Raw genomic sequence first — 27,363 nt, 5'->3', positions numbered from 1 at the left:
TTATTTATAAACTAAAATTGAAATATTTTGTTTAAACACTTCCTATTATATTAATTAATTTATCATATTATTTTTACTGTTTTTAAGGGCTAATCTTCCATATAGACAATATTGTTTTTACAGATTTTTTGAACATTGTTTACCATGTTAAAACAGAACTGGGTATATGTTTATATATGTTACTGTGAAAGACGAAATTAGAGAAAGTCGATATTCTCTATATATTATGATAATCTAATAATGAGATAAAATTTTATTAATAAAGTTTAAATGAAAATATTAAAAATGAAAGATGTTTGATATACAATAATTCTCTATGGGAACTTTTTATAATGTTAAAAAATATTGTTATAGAAAACACTAATACAGTTAAGTCCACTTAATAGAGCTTCAGATAAGGGAGCATTTTACTTAAGAGCACTCATTTATATTTCCAATCTTCTTTCCTATACTTTACAACAGAATGACTCCTATTAACAGATTACCACTTTGTAGAGCAGTCTGTTTAAATGACATGTCAGCAGCATTTTTAGAGCAGCAGTCTTCATAAGGTAGCACTATTCTAAGATAGATTTATAAGGATCCTATCTTTAATCTCTAACATGGCAACAGGAATTGCACTATACTATACATATGTTGTGGAATTTGATTAAACCTTTCATTGGTCAGTTTTCTAATACATGAATAAAAAAATTTAATACAGAATCATCATAAACTGGTTTACTGGACCCAAACATTAATGTGTAATTTAAAAGTTTTTATGAAATATGTATGAAAAAACAGTGAAGTTCACATGTACATCCTTGTCTTAAGGGATCAAGGCAAGAATTAATTAAATAACCATATTTTGAAGATCATATGACCTTACTTTAAGGTGGTACTGTACTTATTTGTTTTTATATTGTACATTCCATTTGAGAGCATTTAAAAATTTTGGATCAAGGATGTTCACAGCTTTTCAGCAAAGCTTCCTACTCTATTTCTAGGAATAAGTGAAAGTAATGCAACTAGTAAATATGCTGTATTTACCAATTGTTGGATAGAACAATAAAATTGATGATATAAGAATTGAAATATGCAAGTACAATAAAATTGCATGATAATGAATTTTAACTTTTTCAAGTGTGTTATAAGTTACATATAACTCTGAAGACATGTAAAAGTAAAGAGAATCAAATTCAATTAACAACTCCCTGGATGAACTTGTTACTTTGGATGAGAGAGCAGTGTGATTAAGAGAGTATAATACAGTGATCCCAAAGTAGCTCTTAAAATGGACTCAAATGTATCTATTATATATTCAAATAAATCACATTGTATCATAAAAAAGTACAAATGACAACAGTTTGTATTGCTAATTCTACTAACATAAAATTGATTCATTTTATAAGGATTAACCAGAAAATAATGCAATAGGTTTTTTTCTCATTCATAATTTACTTTCTGTTTTTAACTCGAACTATGTCACATTTTCAATTGAATCTTTGATTACCACAAAACTAGTTTTTAACAGTTTTCTTTCAAATCCAACATGCCATTAAGGTATGAAAGCNAATATATAAATATTGATGATAAAAATATGAATATCTAAATTTCATTTTTTAAACATTCCAATCACAACGTTATCACTGGAAATATATCACAATGTTAATAAATTATATTTCTACAGGTTATTAGCTTTTCAGCATTTGAACATATTTAATTTGTAATAGTAATAATTCTATTAGAGCAAAAATGCCGATATATTTTCTTTGAATATTGGAACAGCAACATATTTTAGCAAGTAGTAATATTTCTTTCTGATAACTATACAATAGATACAATGATATTTTTGACAAACTTTATTTTTTCATCTATATCGAGAGAAAGTTTCTCTGCATATTCTTTTTGTCATGTCTGCCTAAAGGAATAAAAAGAAAAAATATATTTATTATGTATAATTAAAACAAAATGTTAAAATTAAGATTTTTATATATGTTTTTAAAAAATACCACTAGATATTATACATACATATTTGTTGATAAAACTAACTATAACATTTTTTTAAAATATAAAATTTAACGAATAAATACATTAATAAATTTGCTAAAAATATTTTATGTAGTGAAAAGCAGTATACCAAAAATCCTGAAGAGTTATAAAATAATTTTGATTATTAATGATGATAAGATGCACCCAATTCTGTTTTTAAATGATTTTTTAACAATATCTGGAAAAAAAATTCAAATCTCTTTTTGTTTTCACCTATTATATTTCAATAAATTTATCTTTTTTTAAAAAAAAAAATCACCATTTGATTTTACACCTAAGAGAAAAAAATATTCATACTTCCTTTTCCAGAAAATTGCTCTTTTATTTTTTTGACTTTGCATTTTATGCTGCTACACATGTTGAGGTAAGTTTTAAGATTTGACTGTTTTTGTTTATGAATTATTCGAATGTGTGTAGCAACAATCACTCTTTCATTTTTGATTTTATCCTATGAGTGAAGCAGTCAAAAAAATGTTAATTTGAAGTCTAATGATTTATTTGTATGACTATTTCTTCTGATTTCTTTCAATACAGAATATTTTTGTATGTCATTTGGTGTTAAAAACTAAAGTTATTTTGGTGTTTAATTGAAAAACTTGAATAAAATTTATGCAAATAATAAATTTATTAAAATTAGCTGATAAGTAAACTACAATTGTCTCTCCTCTTATTTATAAACTAAAATTGAAATATTTTGTTTAAACACTTCCTATTATATTAATTAATTTATCATATTATTTTTACTGTTTTTAAGGGCTAATCTTCCATATAGACAATATTGTTTTTACAGATTTTTTGAACATTGTTTACCATGTTAAAACAGAACTGGGTATATGTTTATATATGTTACTGTGAAAGACGAAATTAGAGAAAGTCGATATTCTCTATATATTATGATAATCTAATAATGAGATAAAATTTTATTAATAAAGTTTAAATGAAAATATTAAAAATGAAAGATGTTTGATATACAATAATTCTCTATGGGAACTTTTTATAATGTTAAAAAATATTGTTATAGAAAACACTAATACAGTTAAGTCCACTTAATAGAGCTTCAGATAAGGGAGCATTTTACTTAAGAGCACTCATTTATATTTCCAATCTTCTTTCCTATACTTTACAACAGAATGACTCCTATTAACAGATTACCACTTTGTAGAGCAGTCTGTTTAAATGACATGTCAGCAGCATTTTTAGAGCAGCAGTCTTCATAAGGTAGCACTATTCTAAGATAGATTTATAAGGATCCTATCTTTAATCTCTAACATGGCAACAGGAATTGCACTATACTATACATATGTTGTGGAATTTGATTAAACCTTTCATTGGTCAGTTTTCTAATACATGAATAAAAAAATTTAATACAGAATCATCATAAACTGGTTTACTGGACCCAAACATTAATGTGTAATTTAAAAGTTTTTATGAAATATGTATGAAAAAACAGTGAAGTTCACATGTACATCCTTGTCTTAAGGGATCAAGGCAAGAATTAATTAAATAACCATATTTTGAAGATCATATGACCTTACTTTAAGGTGGTACTGTACTTATTTGTTTTTATATTGTACATTCCATTTGAGAGCATTTAAAAATTTTGGATCAAGGATGTTCACAGCTTTTCAGCAAAGCTTCCTACTCTATTTCTAGGAATAAGTGAAAGTAATGCAACTAGTAAATATGCTGTATTTACCAATTGTTGGATAGAACAATAAAATTGATGATATAAGAATTGAAATATGCAAGTACAATAAAATTGCATGATAATGAATTTTAACTTTTTCAAGTGTGTTATAAGTTACATATAACTCTGAAGACATGTAAAAGTAAAGAGAATCAAATTCAATTAACAACTCCCTGGATGAACTTGTTACTTTGGATGAGAGAGCAGTGTGATTAAGAGAGTATAATACAGTGATCCCAAAGTAGCTCTTAAAATGGACTCAAATGTATCTATTATATATTCAAATAAATCACATTGTATCATAAAAAAGTACAAATGACAACAGTTTGTATTGCTAATTCTACTAACATAAAATTGATTCATTTTATAAGGATTAACCAGAAAATAATGCAATAGGTTTTTTTCTCATTCATAATTTACTTTCTGTTTTTAACTCGAACTATGTCACATTTTCAATTGAATCTTTGATTACCACAAAACTAGTTTTTAACAGTTTTCTTTCAAATCCAACATGCCATTAAGGTATGAAAGCCTTTGCACTATCACCCTGCAAATCTTTGTAAAAACTACTTTTTCTACAGATTTACTTCTTTATCAAAAACTATTTCCTGTAAATTATGTCTTTTTGGTCCTTTTACACAGATGAGCAAAACAGAACAGTCCATCAAAGATTTTGTGATACCATTTCAGGTACACAGGCTTATATTTAGCTTCATATTGCCAGGGTGAAGCATTGTATGGAAAAAATCTGCTTGAACTTTTCTTTGGCATCTCTGTTTAGAACATGCTTCACTCACAGATATTATAAATTCATAAAGACTACTCATTGCTATTTGGCTGGTAGCATTGCAATTATATACATAATTATGAGATATTTGAAATATTTGGTATATAATCAAATTTTATGAAGAATATAACTGTATTGCATTACTTTCAGGGCATCCACTGTAGTTCTAGTCAAAGAATTTAAATCTTCTCTAACTGCACTTACAAACAACAAAATCTTCAAAAACCTTTAAAATGCAGTCTTTTTGTTATATCATCTAACATTTTCAGTCAGTTAATTGGCCTTCTTCAGAAAAGAATCGAACAATTCCGATTTTAACTGAACGAAACCTATAATAAACTTTTAAACTTTCTTAACTTCTAGTGTGAAAGTCTGTGAATAGATAATTAAAATACAAGGAAAGTATTATTTTATTATTTATATTTATTTTTATTATTTACTTTTATTTGTATGTTTTTATGTTTGTACGTTATCCCTCGTATTTTAATTATCTATTCACAGACTTGCACACTAGACATTAAGTTTAAAAATGTTCCATAATAGGTTTTGTTTGATTAAAATTGGTATTGTTCAATTCTTTCCCAAAGAAGGTCAATTAGCTGCCAAAAACATTAGACGATAAAATAAAAAGACTGCTTTTTGAAGGTTTTTGAAGGAAAGAATTTAATATTTACAAGTCTCAAAAAATTTGATTTAATATCTCAGTTTTATTATAAACAGTAATTTTTAATTAAACTATTACTAAAAATGTTCTCTTCAAACTTATAATTAACAATAATTTAACATATATATAATTTTAATGGATTAAAATTATGCACTAGTTTAAGTTTTTTTTGAAAAAATAAATAGTAATATAAAAACTACATACTTAAACTGAATATAAAATACATTTATATACATATATNAGTTTTTGTTCGTATCGTGGAGCAAAAATATGTTCGAATTTCATGTCGTATCCTGAAAATTTCGTATGCTGGGGCATTCGTAACCTGAGGTACCACTGTATTGGTCTGTTCTTAGATGTAATATTTTGATGTTAATGAAAAATAATCTACAGTTTAATATTTTTGTTATAAATTAGTTTTTAATTCAAATGCGGGTAAACTCTACTTATTTGTAATTCCAGATAATGTTAAGTGATTTAACATTATCAGAATTAGCATGACCCAAAAATACTAATAAAATTTTAATTAAAATACATTTATATACATATATGCAGGTAGATTACGCTTATTGTAAATTGTGAAATTGTTAACAGTCAACTGATTTGTAAGAATTAGTATGTTTTAGACATACTAACTCTTATAAATCAAAATACATTTACAAAGCTTTAAACTTTGCTTATTATAATCAAATTTCAGTTCTAATCATCATTACCAGCAGAATAATAAATATTTTAAGTTTGCTTTTCATACTATCAAGGTGTGGCTGATAATGCACTTAATAATAAATCTTCAAATTATATAATTTTTTGATTGTTTTACATGTCCTTTAAATGTCAGAGTCAATAAAATCATAATTTATACTAATTTTAACTTATTTACTTATCCTATTTAATGTTACCATTCAGTTATCATCTTGTATAAACGAGTCTGAAAGTGATTACAATAAGCAATGTCTATTGTATTTAATATTTTTGAGTTTCATTAAATTGGAATTATAGTTCTCATGCCTTGATGTTAATCTTAAGTTTAAATAATTTTAAAAATAATATGACTTACTAATGGTTCTAACTCCTTTGGACTGACCAAATCATATTCTCTTATAAAATAATAGAAATGCTTGTAGCAAGTATTAATGTGAGGTTCCTATTAATATATTGAAATTATTTTCAGTATTAGTTATAAAATCACAAAGTATTTAAACTTCAAAAAATTTGCCATAAACTATAATATAAAACTAGTTAATGATCGATAATATAACTTTTTAAATTAATATCTCATTATTAAAATTATTGATATCTGAATTAGTTAATTCTAATTCAAAAAAATTACATAGGATCCGTAAAACATACCATATTTACTAACAAATGGCAACTGTTTTTCAACTCACAATTGCACCGTTTATTAGAATAAATATGATATTTATTTATCTATTTTGGACTCCAACCTTTTTCAAGAAAAATAAATTGGATTGGATTCAAATCCAAAACCATCACAACTTTTATTACACGACCATCTGTCTAATAAATATTTTTTGAAACAATATATATAAAGTATTCTGAAAATCTTTAAGGATAATACTTTATATAGTTTTCTTAAATTTAAAGTGCAATAATATAATATAATAAATGTATATTATAAGATAATAATGACCTTATTCAATAAATATTATATAATAGAAATATTACATGTACAATATTTTAAATTTATTTATATATTATTCATATTAAAAAAATATATAAATATTAAATATATTTAAAACTTGATTAAAATGTATTATAAAGTTGTAGTGTCTTATAAAAAGTATTAATATTTTATATAACTTACAGCTCCGAGAGAAAATATTCTATCGAAATGATGAATATAAACATGAACGAAAACACGAAAAAGTCTTGTGAGAATTTTCTTGCAAGTTGGTACAAATGTTTTTGGGAAAGGAATATCTAAAAAGAAATCAAAGTTTTGAAATTTGAAAAATATTGTTATAATCTAGAAATAATATATTTGACTAAGATATTAACTTAATTAGGTTTATATTTCCGTCTATTATTAATACAATTATTATTAAAATGTAATTTATTAAAAATTCCAATACAGTGGTACCTCAGGATACGAAATTAATCCGTTCCGAAACTGAGATCGTATCATGAAAATGTCGTAAGGTGAATCATCTATTCCCATACGATTACATGTAAAACTAAATAATTCGTTTCAACGCGAAAAACATACTTAAATTAAAGCCAAGTAATACATTTAAAAAGATAACTGTAGTAAGAAAAACGAATGAAAAATGCGAACTAATGAAACGTCATATGGTGAGTTTTTGTTCGTATCGTGGAGCAAAAATATGTTCGAATTTCATGTCGTATCCTGAAAATTTCGTATGCTGGGGCATTCGTAACCTGAGGTACCACTGTATTGGTCTGTTCTTAGATGTAATATTTTGATGTTAATGAAAAATAATCTACAGTTTAATATTTTTGTTATAAATTAGTTTTTAATTCAAATGCGGGTAAACTCTACTTATTTGTAATTCCAGATAATGTTAAGTGATTTAACATTATCAGAATTAGCATGACCCAAAAATACTAATAAAATTTTAATTAAAATACATTTATAGTTTTGATTATTGTATCATTATTTACAGGCAGTTATTCTTCTGAAAATAATGATACAATAATCAGATTGAGAAAAAGCTGTTTTCAGCCTTAGCATGTACAGTACAATAGAACTTCCTTATTCTACAAAAGGGACTGTATGTAGACTAAGTCTTCATAGATAGGATAAAAAGTGGTGAATGAGCAATTTCCTTTAAAAGATAAAATAATGTTAAAAATCCTTTTATGGATAATTTATGTATATATTGATATATTGATAACAGAAAACAAGAAACCTAATATTATTATTGTAGATCTGCTGAAGAAGGGCCTTGAGGTCAGAAACGCAAAAACAGTGTGTAGAAAAACCAGATAAAAAATAAAGATTTTATTTTTGTGAATAAGATCTATATTTGCAAAAAGTGAAACAACAACAGTATAATAAGTCCTATTAATATATTAAGTCCAATGTAGACAATGATATAAAAAAAACAGTGCTTTCTACATTTTAAATTTGTACTAGTGTTTTATTTTTAGAATATTCTTTTTCATTTCTTCTAACCTGAGAATCTTTTAAAACAGAAGAAAGTGTTTGTTTTTCTTAAAATATATACATTTTTGCTGGTTTTTTGGTATGTGGGTGTAATTATTTCATATTCTAATTGAATAAACAGACTCTACTGTACTGTACCTAGCATGAAAAGGTAAAGAGAGAGATACACTTTTTTAATTTTTGTTTTGGTTACTATGCCTTGACTTTGGTCTGGCATAGTACAAAGCCACTGGTGTTAACCGAGTATATCTCACATAACCCAACACAATAATAATAAACAATACAATACAAAACAAAACGAAAAATTTTAAAGAAACCAAACCAGTTAATTCTAAATATTTTTAACCAAACCTATGCTATATTATAAATTTTAAAAAAATTGAAAAAAATTAGAAACTAAAAATTGAGCATAACAAATTTTTAATGTAACTTTACTGTATATAGAACATATATAAAATAGAAATTCAAGGTTAAGGTGCATAAATATATTTTTTTTATACATTAAGGTGAATCAATCAGAAATTATATATTTTGTCTTTAGACAAAATCTTTTAGTTTCCAGCTGATAAGGTTGTAAGATTTTATTCATGAAAAGTGATTATAAGTACGAAAAGTTAATATATGTATTTGATTTTGCTCTGAACATTACAAATCAAAAAAGATTAATTATTTTTGTGATAAGCATATATTTAGACAAATATAATAATACAGTAGAGCCTCGAAAACTCGGCCTAATGTGGACCGAAGGGTGGCCGAGTTTGTGAAAATGCCGGATTATCGAGAATGGGGTTAAAAAAATAAGTATGAGTGTTTCCTCAGAAAATACTGTACTGTACTTGTATGTATTGTTTACTTGAGAATACAACAGAAAATATACTGCCCAAATACCCTTAAACAAAGGAAAAATACGTCTTTTATGAAGGCATAGAGCCTTTACTACATGAAAATGAAAATTAATGAATACAGTAATTTACCTGATAAGACACTGTGTACAGTAATTTACCTGATAAGACAGACCTCAGAAAAATACTTTATGAGGCATAAAGCTGTCTTTATCAAGAAAATTAATTAACTAAGGATTTTTTTTGCCCTGCCAGGGTGTGGCCGAGTTATCCGGAGTGCCGGGTTATCGAGTGCCGAGTTTTCGAGGCTCTACTGTAATATTTGTTAGGAAATTCCTGAATGCAGATACATACACTAACATACTTATTTAATTTTGTCTTGTTTTGGTTGCTTTGCCTTGACTCTGGTCTGGCATAGTACACAGCAACAGGTGTCAACCGAGTATCACTAAACCCAACATAATAATAATATTGTTCATTGTATTAAACGAAAGCAAGCCTTGTTACAGGGAGAAAATGATTTTCTTTTTATATCTAGATACAATTTTTCCTTTTTTTTAATGTACACAGGATTTTGCATAATTTCTTAGGTTATTACAGTATGTATTAATTAATATTTATTAGACAAATATCATTTGAGTGAGATGTTAGAGATGAGTGAATATCACTTTTCTCAAATTCAAATATTAACCAGATCTTGAATATTCAAATACCTTGAAGACTTAGTGAATTCAATTACCTTATATAGTCCAGATGGCTGAGACATTTTAAGATGCCATATAAGAGAGATTGTTGACAAAAACAAAATTAAAATTTGTTTGTTCAAACTTCAAAGTGTTAAACCCATGATTGCCGTAAATAATCGGGCTATAATTTGGAAATATTAATTATCATTCACAAATAAATTTGGTACTAGAGAGAGGCATTAGGCACCATCTCGTATTAAATTTAATAATTATAATATTTAATTAATTAATTAAGAATAAACTGGAAGAAAAGAATCAGCCCAAAGCGGGACTCGAACCCGCAACTTCCACTTACCGTGCAATTACGCTACCCATACCTTTGGTCTGATCTCCCCTTCCAGTATATATAAGCCTAATGTATAACCATCAACAGTTAATATGGTGCCGACTGGTGACACACCCATGCCCTTGGCCAGAAACATCCACTCAAGGCACTCAGTCAGTCATCACATACCCCAATTATTTATGGCAATTGTGGGTTTAATTAAATTCAAAATGTTATTTTTAAAACATTTATGATAGCAAATTTGGTCGGACTATCTATAATACAACTGATGTGCATGTGTTAATACTAGGTACCGTACTTATTAATTATTCATATATGTAAGATGCCAACTTTTAGGGGCAATAAGTTAATTGTGCGTCAGGGAAAAACCTAGGGTCTGATCTTATGTGGGTGGTGGTGGTGGTGGTAGTAGTAGAGGCAACCATGACAAGTGTCTTACAAGAACCGTTTATTTTAACATAAAAATTAACTTACATAATGATGCAATCTAGATTGACTTGAGTTGGGGAAGTTATGGGCATCGGATGTTGAACAAGGTGTGACACTTGAGATGGCCGAGGCACTAGTGGACATGGATCCGTAGGATGAGTGGGGAGACTCCGTCAGGTGATGCAGAGGGATGGACTGGGTTCCTGGGTCACTTACGAGCACACTTGGCTGGAAGAGAACTCTCTCTTCTCTTTGAGTCCAAAATTTTATATGATTTCCCCTCAAGTTTTCCCCTTTTGATTGGTCCTGTGTGACCCCAATTGGCCATTCTTCTGTCTCCAGGAGAAATCGAGACTGATTTGGGTTGTGGGAAAGATCTTAGAGGTGTTGACAGAGCTTTGAAGTCTGTGCTCATATTTTACTCCATTATTGTCTTTCTCCAACATTTTTAAACTTAACCGATTTGCCAGATGTTTTTGCAGCCATGTACCCCCACAAATGGTTTAGGGTCTATGTGATTTAACAGATGTCCTTTTGGTCATTAGTTTCCCCCTTTTCTCGATTGTTTACACCCCGACTCTTGTATACGAGCACCCTGACAAAGCTCCCTCTCACTCAGTCAACATCTCCTCCGTCATTCGTCACCACGTCACATTTGTTTTAGAACAAGCATTTTCCTTTCTGTTGAGTCTATCTCACCGACACATCTGATTTGACCTCTGAAATTTCCTGACTTAGGAGTTTTATAATTAATCGAAATTTTGACTCAATTTTTGGAACCTCATATATTTTAATTTAGTGCTCCCTTTGTATACTTCTGAATCTGTAACTACATACAGTACATATGTATGTATGGTATTTGAAGTAACCAAATTTATTTGAGATTACAAATAGTTTCTAATATATGAGGATTAAAGTATTTGTAGATAGTGTTCACTCATCTCTAGTAATCATCAATTTTAATAATCAAAAGAATGTAAGAAAAATTCATATTTGTTCATTTATTTTAAGTAATCTCTAAAAGTTTAAACTCTTTTCTTAAATCTAGTACTGATAATATTAAAATTATAAATATGCACTTTTATATAAAATTTAATTTTTTTAAAAATATTATCATCATCTTTTCCATTTTTATAATTTACACTATTATACTTTTTAAATGATTTCATCAAATGATAAAAGTTATCAAATGAATTACTTTATAATCATTTTATTAACATTTTAAGTTTGAATTTGTTTTCTCACTATAACAAGCAGCATAAAAATTTTGGAAAACTTTCAAAAATAATTGAGGACAAATTTTTCATAACATAAAACAAACTGAATAATAAATAAAATTCTTAAAGATAACTTTCCTTACTTTGAAAAATTTATAGCATAATTTTATTAGAAAATCAACATATAAAAAGTTATTTTATTATACAAAATAACTTTTAATAAATGAAAAAAACTAGTCTTAAATCATGAAATAATTTGTCTATTCACTTTGTAAAAATTAGTTTGATAATTTTTGTAATATAAAAAAATTATAAAGATATCAATTTTTGTTTTATATGAATGTTAAATAATGTAAATAGAATATTGATAGATAAGGACTAGAATAGGCTTGTAAAAATAAAAATTGTTAAATATTTGTTATGACTTATCTAATCTTAATATAACCAAATCAGTAAATTAGTCTATGTTATGCTTCAGGTTTTAACTAATATACTTATAAAATAATGTCAAGAATATTTCATCAAAATGACTACCATCAAACTGGCTAATATATGACCAATGACAACATATTGTTGGTATCTGGATTAATGATGTATTTAATAATACTCTCACTTATTTTTATGGGTCAGAAAGTTGTTCCTAATTCTCTTTTTACAGAAAAAATTAAATTTTAAACAATATAAAATGAAAATTCAAATATATTTTTAGATTGGAATCAGTTTTTATCTAATTTTATTTTTAAAATTTAATATAGTTGAATCTGTTGTTTTTAATTCAATGCTTTAAGAGTCCTTTGAGACAAAAATAGAGAATTTGACAATCCTCAAAAGATATCAAATAAATTAGAGAACAGAGAATAAATTTTTTTATTTAAGCTATCATTAAGAATCAATTTTTTTAAATGCTTTCATTTACCATAAATCATCATCATAAATGAAAAAGTATGACCAAAAAAATCTTACCAACAGTTACTGGAAATATTTCTTCATTATTTATTTGTGTTTCTACCCAGTCCATTAAAAGAGTGATATATTGTGGTGCAGGAAAAGGAGTTGGTTTTTTATACCTACAGCCATCTGCCCATCTGTATTCATATCTGAAAATTCATATTTATTTTATAAAATTGTAAATTAAAATTTATTAATAAAATAAAATAAAATAATATATATATATCTAGTAATTGCTTTACGTATGCTTGAATTTTAAAAAACAAATGTACAATGAACCCTACTTTATCATATCTTGGTTTACAACTCTTCAAGTATATATTTTCTACTATGCTTATATGAATTGCCATATTTAAATGCTTTATTTTTGGTCATCTCAGAGTAATATTATATAGTTAAAATTATATTTCCAGGAATGTAATCTCAATTTATGACATTGAACTTACAGGAAGCAAAACAGTTTGCTTAATGAATTTCCAGGAATCAATTAGGTCATAAAAAGTGTGAGATCTATTGTATTTGTTTAGAATATCTACTAAAAATAAATAAATATGTTAATTTTTCTATTGTTAAAGTTATGTTTTTCTTCTCTGAATTTTGATTTTAAGAAATCTTATAAAATGTTATTATTTTTGGAATTCTTAATTATAGAAAAATTATTCTGACAATAATTCTATTTGTAAATAATTTGATATAATTGAAAATTTTGCTTTATTTATAAACATAATTAGTAATATAATTAACCAAATTGATTATTAATTTTTATTTTAATTAATAAATAAAGACAATTTAAAATATTTTTAAAAAATAAATTAATATGCATATTTATTAAGAGCATTTTTATTAAAGTATAAAAACTACATTCAAGGAGAATTGTTTCCTTTTCTATTTTATTTTACAAAACCTTTTAAGATATCAGAATTATTTTATTCCATAAAATAAAGAGAAATATTTGTTTCAAAATATGTTTAAAGTAATCAATACATAAATGATTTACTGATTTCATAGATCAAAGTTTATAAAGTTTTCAAATTATTCTTGCTTTATGGTTATTATTAATTTTATTATTTAAACAAGTATGCTAACAAATATTTTATGCACAAGTAATCTATTTAGACACTAATCCTCCATTACAATCAATAAATAAAAACATCCTTTTCCCAACTAGATTTTAATGCATAATCTCAGCAATCAACAGTTTAACAATTTTTTCTGCCAGATATTATTATAAGCTAAAAAATTGTTATATTTAACTGAAATAATTTATTGAGTTTTTAGTTATTTTAGAAACAATTGAACTACGTATCTTTTCCTTATAATACTCTATCTTACTACTGTAATTTAAAAGCAAATGATAGCAATCACAATGAAGAAAGAATAACCAGAGCTAAAAGTTAATCAATTAGCATTTATTTTAGTTTTAAGTATATAAAAACTTATTTGTAACTTCTGATTACTTACAATACAGACTCAAGAATAACACAAATGATATGTACACCTTGAGTTAGCAATTTTATTTCAAAGTAAAATGATATTTAGATATCAATACATTCATTATTCCATTAACATTATGCATTGAAATTATTGACTATTCTAAAAACTTATATTATGAAGATATCAATATATAATGTTTGCTGTTAATTATAATATCAAATTTGAGAACAACAAGTTACATTCTAATCAAAAAAGTTATTTTCATTTCATAATATCAATATTGAATTTTTTAAATGTAAATATTACAATATTTTGTATATTATATTATACATACTGTAATTTTTACTTATTTATTTTATTATTTTATTGCGTATTTTCAGAAATGTATTGTTTGTTTCTATTTTAACTGAGTATTTATTGTTTAATTGGTGGCAATGATTTCCAGAACATTTTTACTTTATTGTAACAAAAGAGCAACAAATGGAAAATTTGTTGCTCTTTTGTTACAATAAAGTAATATTTATTGCACATTGTTCAAAATACATTTATAATGCAAAATTACACGTGTAGCACAGTTACATTCTTTAACTGTTATTGGTGATATTTACTAATGACACATTATTTTGGCAATATCAACCATTTGAAAATTTATTGCAATGAACACATTGTAGAATAGTTAAGTTCAACTATTCTCTTGATGTACCAGTTCCAGAGATGAAGCCACTGACAAATCAACACAAAAACTTTTATTTATAATTCATACTAAGACTTATTTACAAACTTTTAAATATATCACAAGTATTGAACTAAAGCTAAAAAAGCGTAATAATTGTCTCAAATCTTTGTTACCAATTAATCACTCTTTCTTCCTCCTTTCCAGTTTGCACCTTCTTTTCTTCATGTTCTTATGTTTTTGAGAAGCTTTCAAGAGTAAATTACTTTTTTTGGAAAAATCTTAGTTATTTGTTCTTAATTTTAGTTTAATCAAACCATTTCATTTTATCATATTTCATCTTAAATGTTATGTATTGAAAGTATTTATTAGTATAGTGTGTCCCATCACTTTTAACCCTATTAACACGCTGCAGATATATTTATGTGCACAGAACAAATTATGGCATTTACCATTAGTTTAAAATGGCAAAGTTTTATATAGATTATATGAAATTTAAAATATGCATGACTTAGAATGCAACACATTGCATATTTTGAAAAAACACAAGTAGTTAAACCACTGTTTAAGAAAGTAACAAATTCTATTAAAAAAAAATTGATGCATGAATTTTTTTTTCATATATTGGTAAAATAAATATGTATTTTATGTAATTGAATTGGTATAAAGAAAATGAATAATATATTGACTTTGTATCAATTCATACATTCTGTTTATTACATAACATATAAATGTGAATTCATAATTAAATTTGTCAGTAGTACCGATACCTTCATTACATTGCTTTTAAAACAAATGAGCATTTATTCAGTTTTAACATTTATCCCTATCGATATATGTTATAGTTTATATATGTAAATTGAGATTGCTCTAATATAAACTAAAATTGTTTTTACATTTTAAAATATTAAAAGCTATTTTTTGCTGCAAAAAAATTATTTTATAAGAGAATTTAGTAGTCTTAAAGATTAAGTGAAAGAATTTTTTCCATAAAAATATTTGCTATGCAAAATTCAGATTTTAGGCAATTTCTTAGGCAATTTTCTGAAAATTGCCTAAGAATTTTTATTTATATAATTATATTAAAAAAACTATTTATTAATTATAATTATTCATTGATAAAAATTGTTTTCATCAATATTGATTACTGTACAAGTTAAGAACATTTTCATAAATAAGATAATATAATTTGGTAGTATAAACTAAGCTAGTATAATTCAGTAGCATAAAATAAGTGTAAATTGTAAAAAAAAAACATTTCTCACTTGTGCCTTTCTTAATGAGATAAATTTTAGACCTTTATCATGTACTATACAACTTGATGTTATATATAATAAATGAATATTTGAAGTTTAAGAAATGTTTTTGAAGGTAACATAAACATAAAAATCTTCCTGAATAAGAGTCAAATATATGTCATTTAAAAAACTTCAATGATCTAAGATTGATCATTATTGAATATATTAATGTATTGGCAAGTGCCAAATCCGACAGAGGGTGCCATTTTTGAGCCAAGATGGCTGCCGAAACAGGTAAGGAACCGACCACGTGTTTGTTCAGTGCCTGAGCCAATTCAGTTTCTATCGGTGACAACTACTGCGAGGACCAAATGAAGAACAAATCATTGAATTTATGTCAAATTCTAGACTATATCGGTGACAGGAAATGTTGTCTTGTAGAAGGTGAAGTCGTTTTGGATGCTGGACACATCGTATTTTGTGGATTAAACTCTAACAACAACACCGAAGTTCATGTTGTTGCTTTAGTGTTGCAACCTCAGATATTGGCATTTTAATACATCTCAATTACAGGGAGAATGCACGTGCAAAGTGGGGCTGTCTGGTTTTTGTAAACATGTAATAGCATGTTTATTACACGTTAACAGGTGAGAAATATTTAAATATTTTAAGCAGTATACACCATGTTCCAATATAAAAACATAGTTTTATTTATCATAATAGTTAAAATTAATGCCAATCTGAAGGCTATCCTGCTGAGTCATTCAGCACTTATACAATATAGGCCAGTCAAAAACATTACACATTATGTTTTGTGTGTGTGTGTACTGTACATCTCATATATCTACAAGACAACATTTCCTGTTGCCAATATAATCTAGAATTTGACATAAATTCAATGATTTGTTCTCCATTTGGTCCTCACAGCCTTCTCGCAGTAGTCATCACTGATAGAAACTGAATCAGCTCAGGCATTGAACAAACACGTGGTCGGTTCCTTACCTGTTTTGGCAGCCATCTTGGCTCAAAGACAGCACCCTCTGTCGGATTTGGCACTTGCCAATATTGTATAGCATTACAGAACTTTTCAAAACGTATTAGAAAAAGCTTAAACAGAAAAATTATTACTTGCATTTCATACTCCAATTTTAATGCCAAATCATATTGTTTTGGTTTTTACCAAAATGTTTGAGCTATCTTTATAATAATAAAAACAAAATTCTATACTCACTTTGGACCACCAGACATGGTTGGACAAGACTGTTCAGTACAGTGGTCACTTATAATGCCATAGATTATGTTTATTCTGTTGAAAAAATCTACAACTGTAAACATAAAATAAGCATATTTCATTAAAATTTATATTATATATATTTATTTTATTTAATAATAAATCATTTAGATAATTATTTACACACATTATTAATAAGTCCTATGTACTAATAACTATTTATAGAATTATACAATGCTTTACAGAAGAAAATTATTATTCAAATATTTTAACTTTATAAATTCTTTAAGAAATACATAGAAAAGAAAAAAATACACAAAAATAGATAGAGGAGGTGAAAATGTTAAATATAATTAGTTAAAATATGATAAAGATTATTTCCTACACATTTAAAAGAATGAATTAAAATATCAGTTACATATATTTAATGTATTTTGCAGATTGACCAACATATCAGTCTATCTGGAAGATCATGAAATCAGATATTTCCATTTGGTAAAAACTGGCTCACTGGTTTACCCAGGGGAATGCTGGCATGTTCATTTAAGTGAGATTATGCATTCCTTTCCAGAAGGCGCACAAAAAGTGAACAAGTTAAGGTCAGGTGGCATCTCACAGATGCCATTTTCTATTGTAAAATTGTGAAATTATTGGCATCACAACAAAAAACTACAATTATATGCTCAATTTCTACATTTTGCCTTCTTTTCTAATACTTATGGAATGCCAAAGGTGCTTTTTTTATGTTTATTTTATTGTAGTTTGGTCCAAATAACACAAACAAAAAAAATTTCATAAACTCACTATAAATCATCTCAACTTTTTATAGATTTACATCAGATTTATTTATAAATGCAGATAGGTTGTTTTCGAGGTCAAGGAATTAAAACTATTACTTTCATGGAGATTGTTAGTGCAGCCTTCACCATGCTCTACTGCTAATGTCAACAAGCCACTAATTGTTTTATTACCCTGTAAACAAAAACCCCCTATCTGGTTATAAGTTGGCCAAATTACAATATTATTGTTTTACTGTACTTGGAAGAATGTTTTCTTTAACATTTAACAACTACTTTTGTCAGTGTATGTTTCAATCACAGTTTAGCTGCAGTTTAAACTAGGTTTACCAGTTTAAACTATGCCTATCTCATCTGGTTATATGTAGCATGTTGGTCAATCTGTGAAAATATGGTATATAAATATGTTAAAAAAAGTAGATCAATGAGAATTAGAAACCTAAGAATTTCAAAAATTGATTACATCCAATGTTTAAGCAATATGAATATATTTATATTCATACATTAAGATGCAGATTTCTTGAATATATACTGTTAGGCCATCAATGTCCCTCATATCACTACTAGGAATGACTGACTATCACATGAGATTGTTCCCCAGACTGATTAGCATATCAGCTGTGGAACAGCATCCTGCTTAATTGTAAAGACAGGACTGAAGCATTCACCAATGGTCCTTCACAAAGTGATGGTTATTCATTTCCAAATAAAACCAGAATTCATTGCTAAAGCCAATACATTGTCCTGAACAGTCCTTGCTTCTGTCATCAAACCACTACAAACAAAGCCTCTTTCTTTGTTTATAGTAGTGTCGTGACAGAGAAACATGGTTGTAGCTCAAATATTGGGTTTTTAATGGCAAAATGCAGAGCAGTTATCATGCAAAGAAATTTGCCTCTATTAGTTGCCTGCCAATAGTATGGGAAGAGAAAGGGTTTTACATCTATCTTTTGATAATGGATAAAGACACCATTGCAGCTGTTAATGCTTGTCTCACAACTGGACAATCATTTCTCTTGGTAATCTATCTGGAATATCCAGAACCTGCCTGCTGTAAATTCGTGCTCTCATATATCCACTGCCCCCAAGACTTTCTGACAGGTCAGAATGACCCAGATGATGAACAATTTAACAAAATAGCCATTCTGCCCAATGACATAGCCTTTCTCAAAATCGTCAGTTGTGTGTAATATTTTAGAAACACATGCAGTAGAGATACACAGTAGAGACATGCCCAGTAATCAAAGACCTCCAAACAACAATTAAACTGAAAATTCCAAATACAATGAACATCTGTAAGTCTTTATAGGATACTTTGATAGTGATTTTAAGGCAATCTGATGGCATGAAATGGTATGCAATCAAATCACAATTGTAATCATTTTCACAGCTATATACTAAGTTTTGCAGAAAATTAACAATTCTATTTAGATGTATAACTTTGTCAATGAGAGTATTTATTCAATATTTGAATTATTCAAGTATTTAAACTATTGGTAGTACAGGTATACCCATCAAGTTTCCAACAACTGAAGGAGGAGTACCTCCTTTAATCTTAATAAAATTATAAGAGGAAATTTGAAATTCTTGTGGCCTTAAAACTAGTTTACTGGGCAACCACAGATGGTGTTGTGTTTTGGATGCTTGTTTACATTATTTACACTGCACTTCTTGGTGTTAATATTTTTACTTTAATTTCCTTAAATTTAACACTAGCTATGGCTTCTAGGAGAGATAAGTGTGTCAATGGTAGTGTCAAATGTAATTTACATTTAATATTTATTTAAATTTCTAGCAGTGATACATGGGAGGTGTATAATTGATGAGTTAGAGATGTGTTGCTGAATTACTATTATACGTGTCCACTAGGACAGTTGGTCCAGAAAAATGATTAATCTGGCAAGGCTTTGGAACAAGGAGATCAGAAATTTAGTAGTGTAACTGTACATTATAAAAAATGTGGCTCACTACAAAATTTGCTACTTTGAAAAATTTAAAATATATTTTTAAAATGAGCGCCATTTACAACTTGTATTCGGGATTTTTGTTCCATCCTTCCATGTATTTCTTACTTGTTATTTTTAAAATGAGCTTGAATTTCTTTAAATTATTTCACTTTAATACATCTGTAGTAGTAATTATCAATCTTATATTATCTTGAGTAATTTTTTCTTTATCAAGAAAGCTTATTCATTATGAAATTAGAATCTAGAAGTTATAATAGTTAAAAATTTTTACCATGAACTGCGAGCCAGTCATTCAGATCTTCTCCAGGTGGAAGTTTTACAACTTCACGTAAATTTATTCCACTACTGAGTGATGCTTGGGCATGCTTATGAAGAGAATATCGTAAAGTTCCTGGTTGAAATTTCTTTTTCGGACGAAATGTCTGAAACAAAATTACATTTAAACAAATTTCATCTTATATTAATTATTATTATTAATCATATTTATTATTAATTTTAAAAATATTTTATTCCAAATATAATTAAACATTGATCAATTTTTTATATAGTTACATAATTTAGATTAATTGGAAATGATGTTACCACAAGAATCTTAAATATATTGCTCTTAATTCAAAATTACTTTCTAATATCTCTACCACCATCCATTTCAGAGAAGCTACAGCTTATTGATACAAAAAAAAATATAACACTTATAACTGAAGTATCTAGAAATACAATGTATTAAATGCAAAAAATTAAATAAAGTTTACAGGATAAGATTTAGATTTATTGTGGCTCTAAACTAACACAGAAGAGCTCTTCTACTTTACCAAACATAAAAAAAAAGACCAAAAATTATATATTACACTTTTTAATAGCAATGCTTCTTACTATTAAAAACCCTACTATAAGTAAGGAAATATCATGTATATATAAACACAAGTTAATGGACAATTCACACAAATTTTTTCAAGGATGGCACAATGAGACCTGAGCTACAGGTTGCTCAGCTTATTTGTAAATACAGGTTTTCTAATGAAATGCCATAGTTTTGTCATAATAAAATTAATTTATCCACTTCACAAAGATTTATTTTGAATGAATTTTGAGTAAAGTTTATATACAAGTATTTTAAACAATTTTACAAAACGAATACATAATTTCAAAAGAATTAATTTAATAATAAAAAGAAAAACAGAAAATTTTAGTGATAATAAATTTAAAACTTGTAATAAAAATTAATGGTATAGTGAATATTCTCAGAATTATTTTTAACATTCTCACACAATTATGAAATTTAAATAGTTTCAAAATTACGTAATTTGAATCACTTCGTCACGGGCCTGGGCCATAATTCACAGTATCTACCTATCCTTGAAATTTGTAATATAAAGAAAAATGACCTAAAATTAAAAAAATAACATGCCTAAAATATGTAAGAAAAGATGTATTTTTTTCTTTACAAGTATTGTTTTTTCTTTTTAAATTTGAACTTTTCTATATCTATAAATAAATACTGTGATGTGACAGAACTTCAAGGAAACATATCTTTTTCTATTTATAAATTTCTTTTTCAACAACTGTTAGTCTGATATTATGCTTTTACAATATAAAATCACAGATATTTTTTAACCCACTAATTGTGCAGTTATAACATACAAAAGAGAATGCCTTTTAAATTTGTTCAAAAGATTTTCATTAAATAATTTTTAAAATATTCATATGATAGATTATAAATATTTCAATTTTCTCAAGACGTTTTCAAAACTTCTAGTACGGTATTTCTTATAACTTCTAATTTAAGTCATTGACCATTGGTTATATATATATTATCTGTTTGACAAGTTAATTATAAACAATCAATGTAATGAATAAATATAATATTTATATCCTATTGTGTATAAATATATAATTTCAGGAATATCATTACTACTATTGACAGATACATGCATAAGCTTAACTTAGTTAACATGTATGTTGGAATGTGTTTGAATCAAAACAGTATCATTTATAGATTAGATTAGAATATTCAGACATCCTATTATTCTGAATTTAAAACATTTAGAATATTTGAAAACATGTCAAATTCTATTTAAAACAAAAAGTGGATAAAGTCTTGTTTTAGAAATAAAAATCAATTTATTCTATCAAATATTTACAATTGTCATCACTGAATACATAATGATACACATTAACGTTTGAGTAGGCTATTCAACAAGTATTTGGGTCAAATAAACTTAAATAACTAAAACAAATGAAGTATTGCAGAAAATTTCACTCTTAAATTCAAAGTTCTTCATTTATTTCTAAGTATCTGTATCATTAAAATTATTTTCTAAACAAATAGATATTCCATTTTTAAATACATTTCATTGTAACATCTAAAATATTTTAATAAAAACCTTACTCAGTCTGATTTGTTATAAAGTTATTTCTCAGTTAAAATATTTTAAAGTAAATTTTTGTTTTAGTATTTTAACATAATTTATTCATAAATCCAAATTCTCTCTCTTTAATTAAGCTAATATCAACATAGAAAATTTCTTATACAGTATCGAATCAGAAGATTATTTTCTGAGATTCAATTTTGTATTCTGGACAACTATAACTTTAAACATCTATAATTGTTCTAAACTGTATAAAATAACTAGATTTCCTCCTTTCAGAGAAATAATCCTCATTTTTGTAATTTTTCTCCATTTTTCCTCTTTAATTATATTTCTATTCATTGTAGAAATTCAATTCTTTTCCTTAAATATACAAGGTGAGTCAAAATTATTGTGAACATTATTTGAGAGAAAGCATTTACTCAAAGTTTGCATTATACAGAGTCTCAACCTGACCACCAGCACGATTAATGCACTCAAACCAACGTTCAACAGTATAATTTAGTGCCAGAACACCAGAGATTGAGGAGGCCATAACAATGGTCCATCATGACCAATCGGAATAGAAAATGAAACAAAAATAAGATTGTTCACATAATTTTGAATCACCCAAGATTGTTCACATAATTTTGACTCACCCTGTATATCTAACTTATAATCTTTTAAAAGTTTTACTCGTCAAAACTGTTGTTTGATTATTGACTAAAGCTAAAATTTGTAAAAACAACATTATGTCTCCTCTCCAACTGCTTTCTTCGAGTAATCAAATTTATTTATAGTAAGTAGCAATTTGATTCCTATTTGAAAACATCTCCTACTTCAAATAATTCAGAGAGATGAATGTCACATTACATAAGAGTAAAGAAATTTCAAATTTCCTAATGGAACATAGTAGAATAAACCACAATACATTTAAAAACATAACTGAAATATACAAGATCAAATGAAACAAATATAATAAACAATAATACTTTACTGACAGATATAATATTTAAAGACATACAATTACAATAGTATATATGAGATATAATATTGTAATTATTGGCTGTTGTAACCTAGTTTTTCCAACTTTTAATGCAGATTCAAATCTACAAAAATCTATGCATCATTCTTTGTAATTTCTTAACTACTATAGCATTAAACACAAAAGTCAACTTTCAATAAGTTACCATAGATTTAAATGCATTAATTCTTGTACTTAAGATAAATAGTTGAAATTTCTATTTTCAAAAATATTTCAATGCCGAACAAGTCTCTTATTTTCCATGACATTTTATACTTTTTAATGTTATAACTTTGGAAATTTGAAATTAAACGTTACCTTTACAAAAAAGTATATTTTTCAAGAAATATAATTTTTTGTAAATGTGAATTCATCCTGGCAATTTTTTAAAAATAAACATTACCTTTTTTTTTTCATATTCAAATTTTATTTTATAACTTTTACAGATAAAAGGAGAGATTCAAATTGTTTCAAAAATAATAAATTATTTAATCAAACAATCAATATTTGAGTTAATATATCTAATAATTACAGTATATTATAGAAGAAGTATTAAAATTAATTATGTATGTATCATCAATATACCACTAATGATAGATGAAACATTTTCCAATGATGTGTATTATAGTTTCAGAAAAATCCATTTATCCTCACCATTTAAAACTTTACTAGTTTTTTTTTTTTTTTTTTCTATAAATTATCGATACGATGAATTTTTAAAAAACTATTAAAATATAGCAATTTTATATTATAGCAATAGTATTTCATCCCCGGTGTCAGAGTGAAGTTTAATTTATATAGCAATTTTAGTGATCACGNTTTTTTTTTTTTTTTTTGCTATAAATTATCGATACGATGAATTTTTAAAAAACTATTAAAATATAGCAATTTTATATTATAGCAATAGTATTTCATCCCCGGTGTCAGAGTGAAGTTTAATTTATATAGCAATTTTAGTGATCACGCTAGCAATGTAAAAGAAATCTATAAATATTTTGTAAATGAACTATAAATTCTTAATGCAATATAAATTTTGTAGAATTTAAATATACAATGATACAAGTCTATATATATATATATAATTTTTTTAAGAATTTATTCATAAAACCAGTCTTAAATTTTAAATCAATATTTATATTTCTAATTTAAATGTAATGATTGAATTGAAAAAAAATAATAAAACTTTGTAAGTCATCGAGAAATTAAATGAAGTAGGACCTTCCAACTCTTCATTAAATTACATGATAAATTACATTATTACAATGATTAATGATGACTCTTTTTATATTTACAATTACTGATCATGCCATATTAAGTAATTATATTTACCAGTTTAAAATAACAAAGACCTTTAGTTCAGGATGTTCATTGATTTTTTTATAAAAATATAATGATTAAATGGAAATATTAAGATTCCCACATAGTTATCAGACCATTACTAATTATAGCTTAATAAATAAACATCATATATTAGTCTATCACATCTGCAGCCTTTTAGTTATATTTTTGCATATGTAAAATATTATTTAAATTAGCCGGCATAGCTAAGTACTTAAGAGCAAATAGAACGCTCGAAAACGTTTGTCACGCGATATTTAACGTATACGCATAGAGCACTGGTCACAGGTTCCGATAGTGTAACGTAAAATATTATTATTAAGTACAAAGAAAATTTTTCAATCTCTATATATTTTTAAAAAATCATTGTCAGACACTAATATATAAACCGAGATAAGTTGAACAGAATATATTTTCAATGTTTATTATTTCAGTAAATGTTATGAATATTTCTAACAGCATTCGTACTAACAAAAGGAGAAAAATGGTTCTTTTTAACAAAAGTAAAATATTAAAGTAAATTTTTTATATAATACTCAGTCATAGAATTTGTGTTAAATGATAATTTTATTATGAATTGTTATAAAATTATTTTTTGGTTGTTTTAATATTTGGGTTAAGCTGTTACCATTACGTGCATTATTCAGATTGCTTCCTGTATTTTTGATATTCCATATTTACTAAATTCATCTTACATATTGTTAATAAAGTTAACTTTTAATAAGTTAACTTTAATAATACTTTTAATAATAAAACTTTAATAAGTTTAATAAGTTCCTGTATTTTTGATATTCCATATTTACTAAATTCATCTTACATATTGTTAATAAAGTTAACTTATTAAAAGTCAAGAAAATTAAAGTTTTTAAAAAATATTTCTATATTTGAAGCTATTTTATTTTCTTAATTTCATCTACAATTCTTATTGCTGCCAACCCACAACCAAACAAAACTACTATTGCTCTAGTGCACTTCAAAATAATAATTTTACATATATAATTAATTATTTAATACTTTATAATAAATTAAAATTTTGGAAATTTGCATTCTAATTTTCATATTGAAGAGTATGTAAATTTCTCAAAAGATTTCCAAGTATTTGCATGACTTCACATTTATAAACTAATTCATCACTGTTGAATATTAATTATATTTAACATCTGCCATTTTTATATTTTATATTAATAAATTCTGATATTTTAGAAGTTTTAACGAAAAGTAATTATACTTAAAAAATTTAAAGAACTTAAAATGGGTTGAATTCTGAATTTTAAAATCATATGATTGATTAATTTATTTTCAAAATTCATAAAACTAATTTCCTACAAAAAAAAAATTACAAACTAAAAGTAATACAAACTTTTAGAAACTTTATTCAAATCTTTTGCAGTTATTCGCATTAGGAAAAAATAAAAATACGACCTTAAATAGCAAATAAGGCTTTTCCAAAATATTAAAAACAAAAGTGATAAAAATTATATAAATAAAAAGGATAAAATTAATTAAGTTTGTAGCTATAAATTAACCGAAAAGAAAGATATAAAATTAAATTGATTATAATAAACATTAATCTCTGGAAACCGTGCAGTTCGATAACATAATATACAAGACAATAATTAAGGTTTATAATCATTAATCACTTGAAAAAGTCATCAGGGAGAAAGTTAAATAACTAATGGAAGACTGCCAAATGTTAGAAGATGGCCAGAGGCATTTTAAAGTACCTGTTTTCGAAATGCATCTGTACAAATTCCTTTTCCTTTTTTTTTTTACAAAGAAACAAAACTTATTATAGATAAGGCCACATGTTTACATGAATATATTTATATACATTTAAGCATTTTGATCATAATTCTAAATTTAAAACATGATTTTAAAGTACAACATAGTATTGTTTACATTACACAGTATTTATATGTTGTATTATATGTTATACTGTATATAAAATATAAACGTTATTATACTTAAAATTATTTAATTGTAATAGAAAATGAATTAATTATGTTTAGATTAATTACAATATACAGTAAAATGAATACAGTTTACTAAATGTTTACATACACATAAATTAATAATATACTGTATTACTAAATGTTATTTAGACAATAAAATTGACTTTTTAGAATTAATTAAATACGTAAATAATTTAAAATTTTTATAAAGTTTTTAAATTTACCTTCCCTTTCTGAAAGAATTCGACGAAACCAGCCATTACAAAAATGTGTACACTTTTCCCATCAACAATTCACTTACGTGACGTCAATGGTCTGCTTTTTACCATTGGACGAACGATGACTCATCGTCGGTAGGCGTGTCGATTGCGTCATCGTCATTTTTTAAAAATCGTTATTGCCAGTCACGTGACCGATTTATTTAAATTTATTATTATTATTATTTTTTAATATTTTAATTATTATTTTATTTGTGTATAATTAAAATAAATAAGTGTATTTAAAATATTATTTTTATTACAATAATATAATGTAGTTGTTTATAGTAATTAATACTTAAATTTTAATTTAAAAAAT

The 27,363-nt window shown here is 25.9% G+C and overlaps 1 protein-coding gene across 1 annotated transcript; it reads right to left on the bottom strand.

Annotated features, from left to right (window-relative positions):
- Positions 1-1,562: 1,562 nt before the first annotated feature.
- LOC111618701 (MOB kinase activator-like 3) lies at positions 1,563-27,147 on the bottom strand. The gene is made up of 7 exons (XM_023360273.1): positions 27,012-27,147; positions 20,397-20,547; positions 17,362-17,455; positions 12,801-12,934; positions 6,995-7,110; positions 6,227-6,313; positions 1,563-1,900 (listed from the first exon to the last, which is right to left on the bottom strand). Exons 1-7 carry the CDS (start codon positions 27,045-27,047, stop codon positions 1,850-1,852), a joined length of 669 nt encoding a protein of 222 aa, XP_023216041.1. The 5' UTR covers positions 27,048-27,147; the 3' UTR covers positions 1,563-1,849.
- Between the last annotated feature and the right edge of the window lie 216 nt (positions 27,148-27,363).

This window comes from Centruroides sculpturatus, unplaced genomic scaffold (genome assembly GCF_000671375.1).
Source record: "Centruroides sculpturatus isolate CEXI.00-Female unplaced genomic scaffold, Cexi_2.0 scaffold193, whole genome shotgun sequence".
In the NCBI taxonomy this organism is placed as follows: Eukaryota; Metazoa; Arthropoda; class Arachnida; order Scorpiones; family Buthidae; genus Centruroides; species Centruroides sculpturatus.
Note: the sequence above shows the minus strand (reverse complement) of the source record. Positions and strands in the feature narration are given on the sequence as shown.

Excerpts from the sequence above, each read along its gene's own strand:
- LOC111618701 (XM_023360273.1), bottom strand. The coding sequence starts at position 27,047 with ATGGCTGGTTTCGTCGAATTCTTTCAGAAAGGGAAG. Across the intron at positions 17,456-20,396 it reads TGACTGGCTCGCAGTTCATG|TTGTAGATTTTTTCAACAGA; the intron begins GTAAAAATTTTT and ends TTATGTTTACAG. Across the intron at positions 7,111-12,800 it reads AATATTTCCAGTAACTGTTG|ATATTCCTTTCCCAAAAACA; the intron begins GTAAGATTTTTT and ends ATTTCTTTTTAG.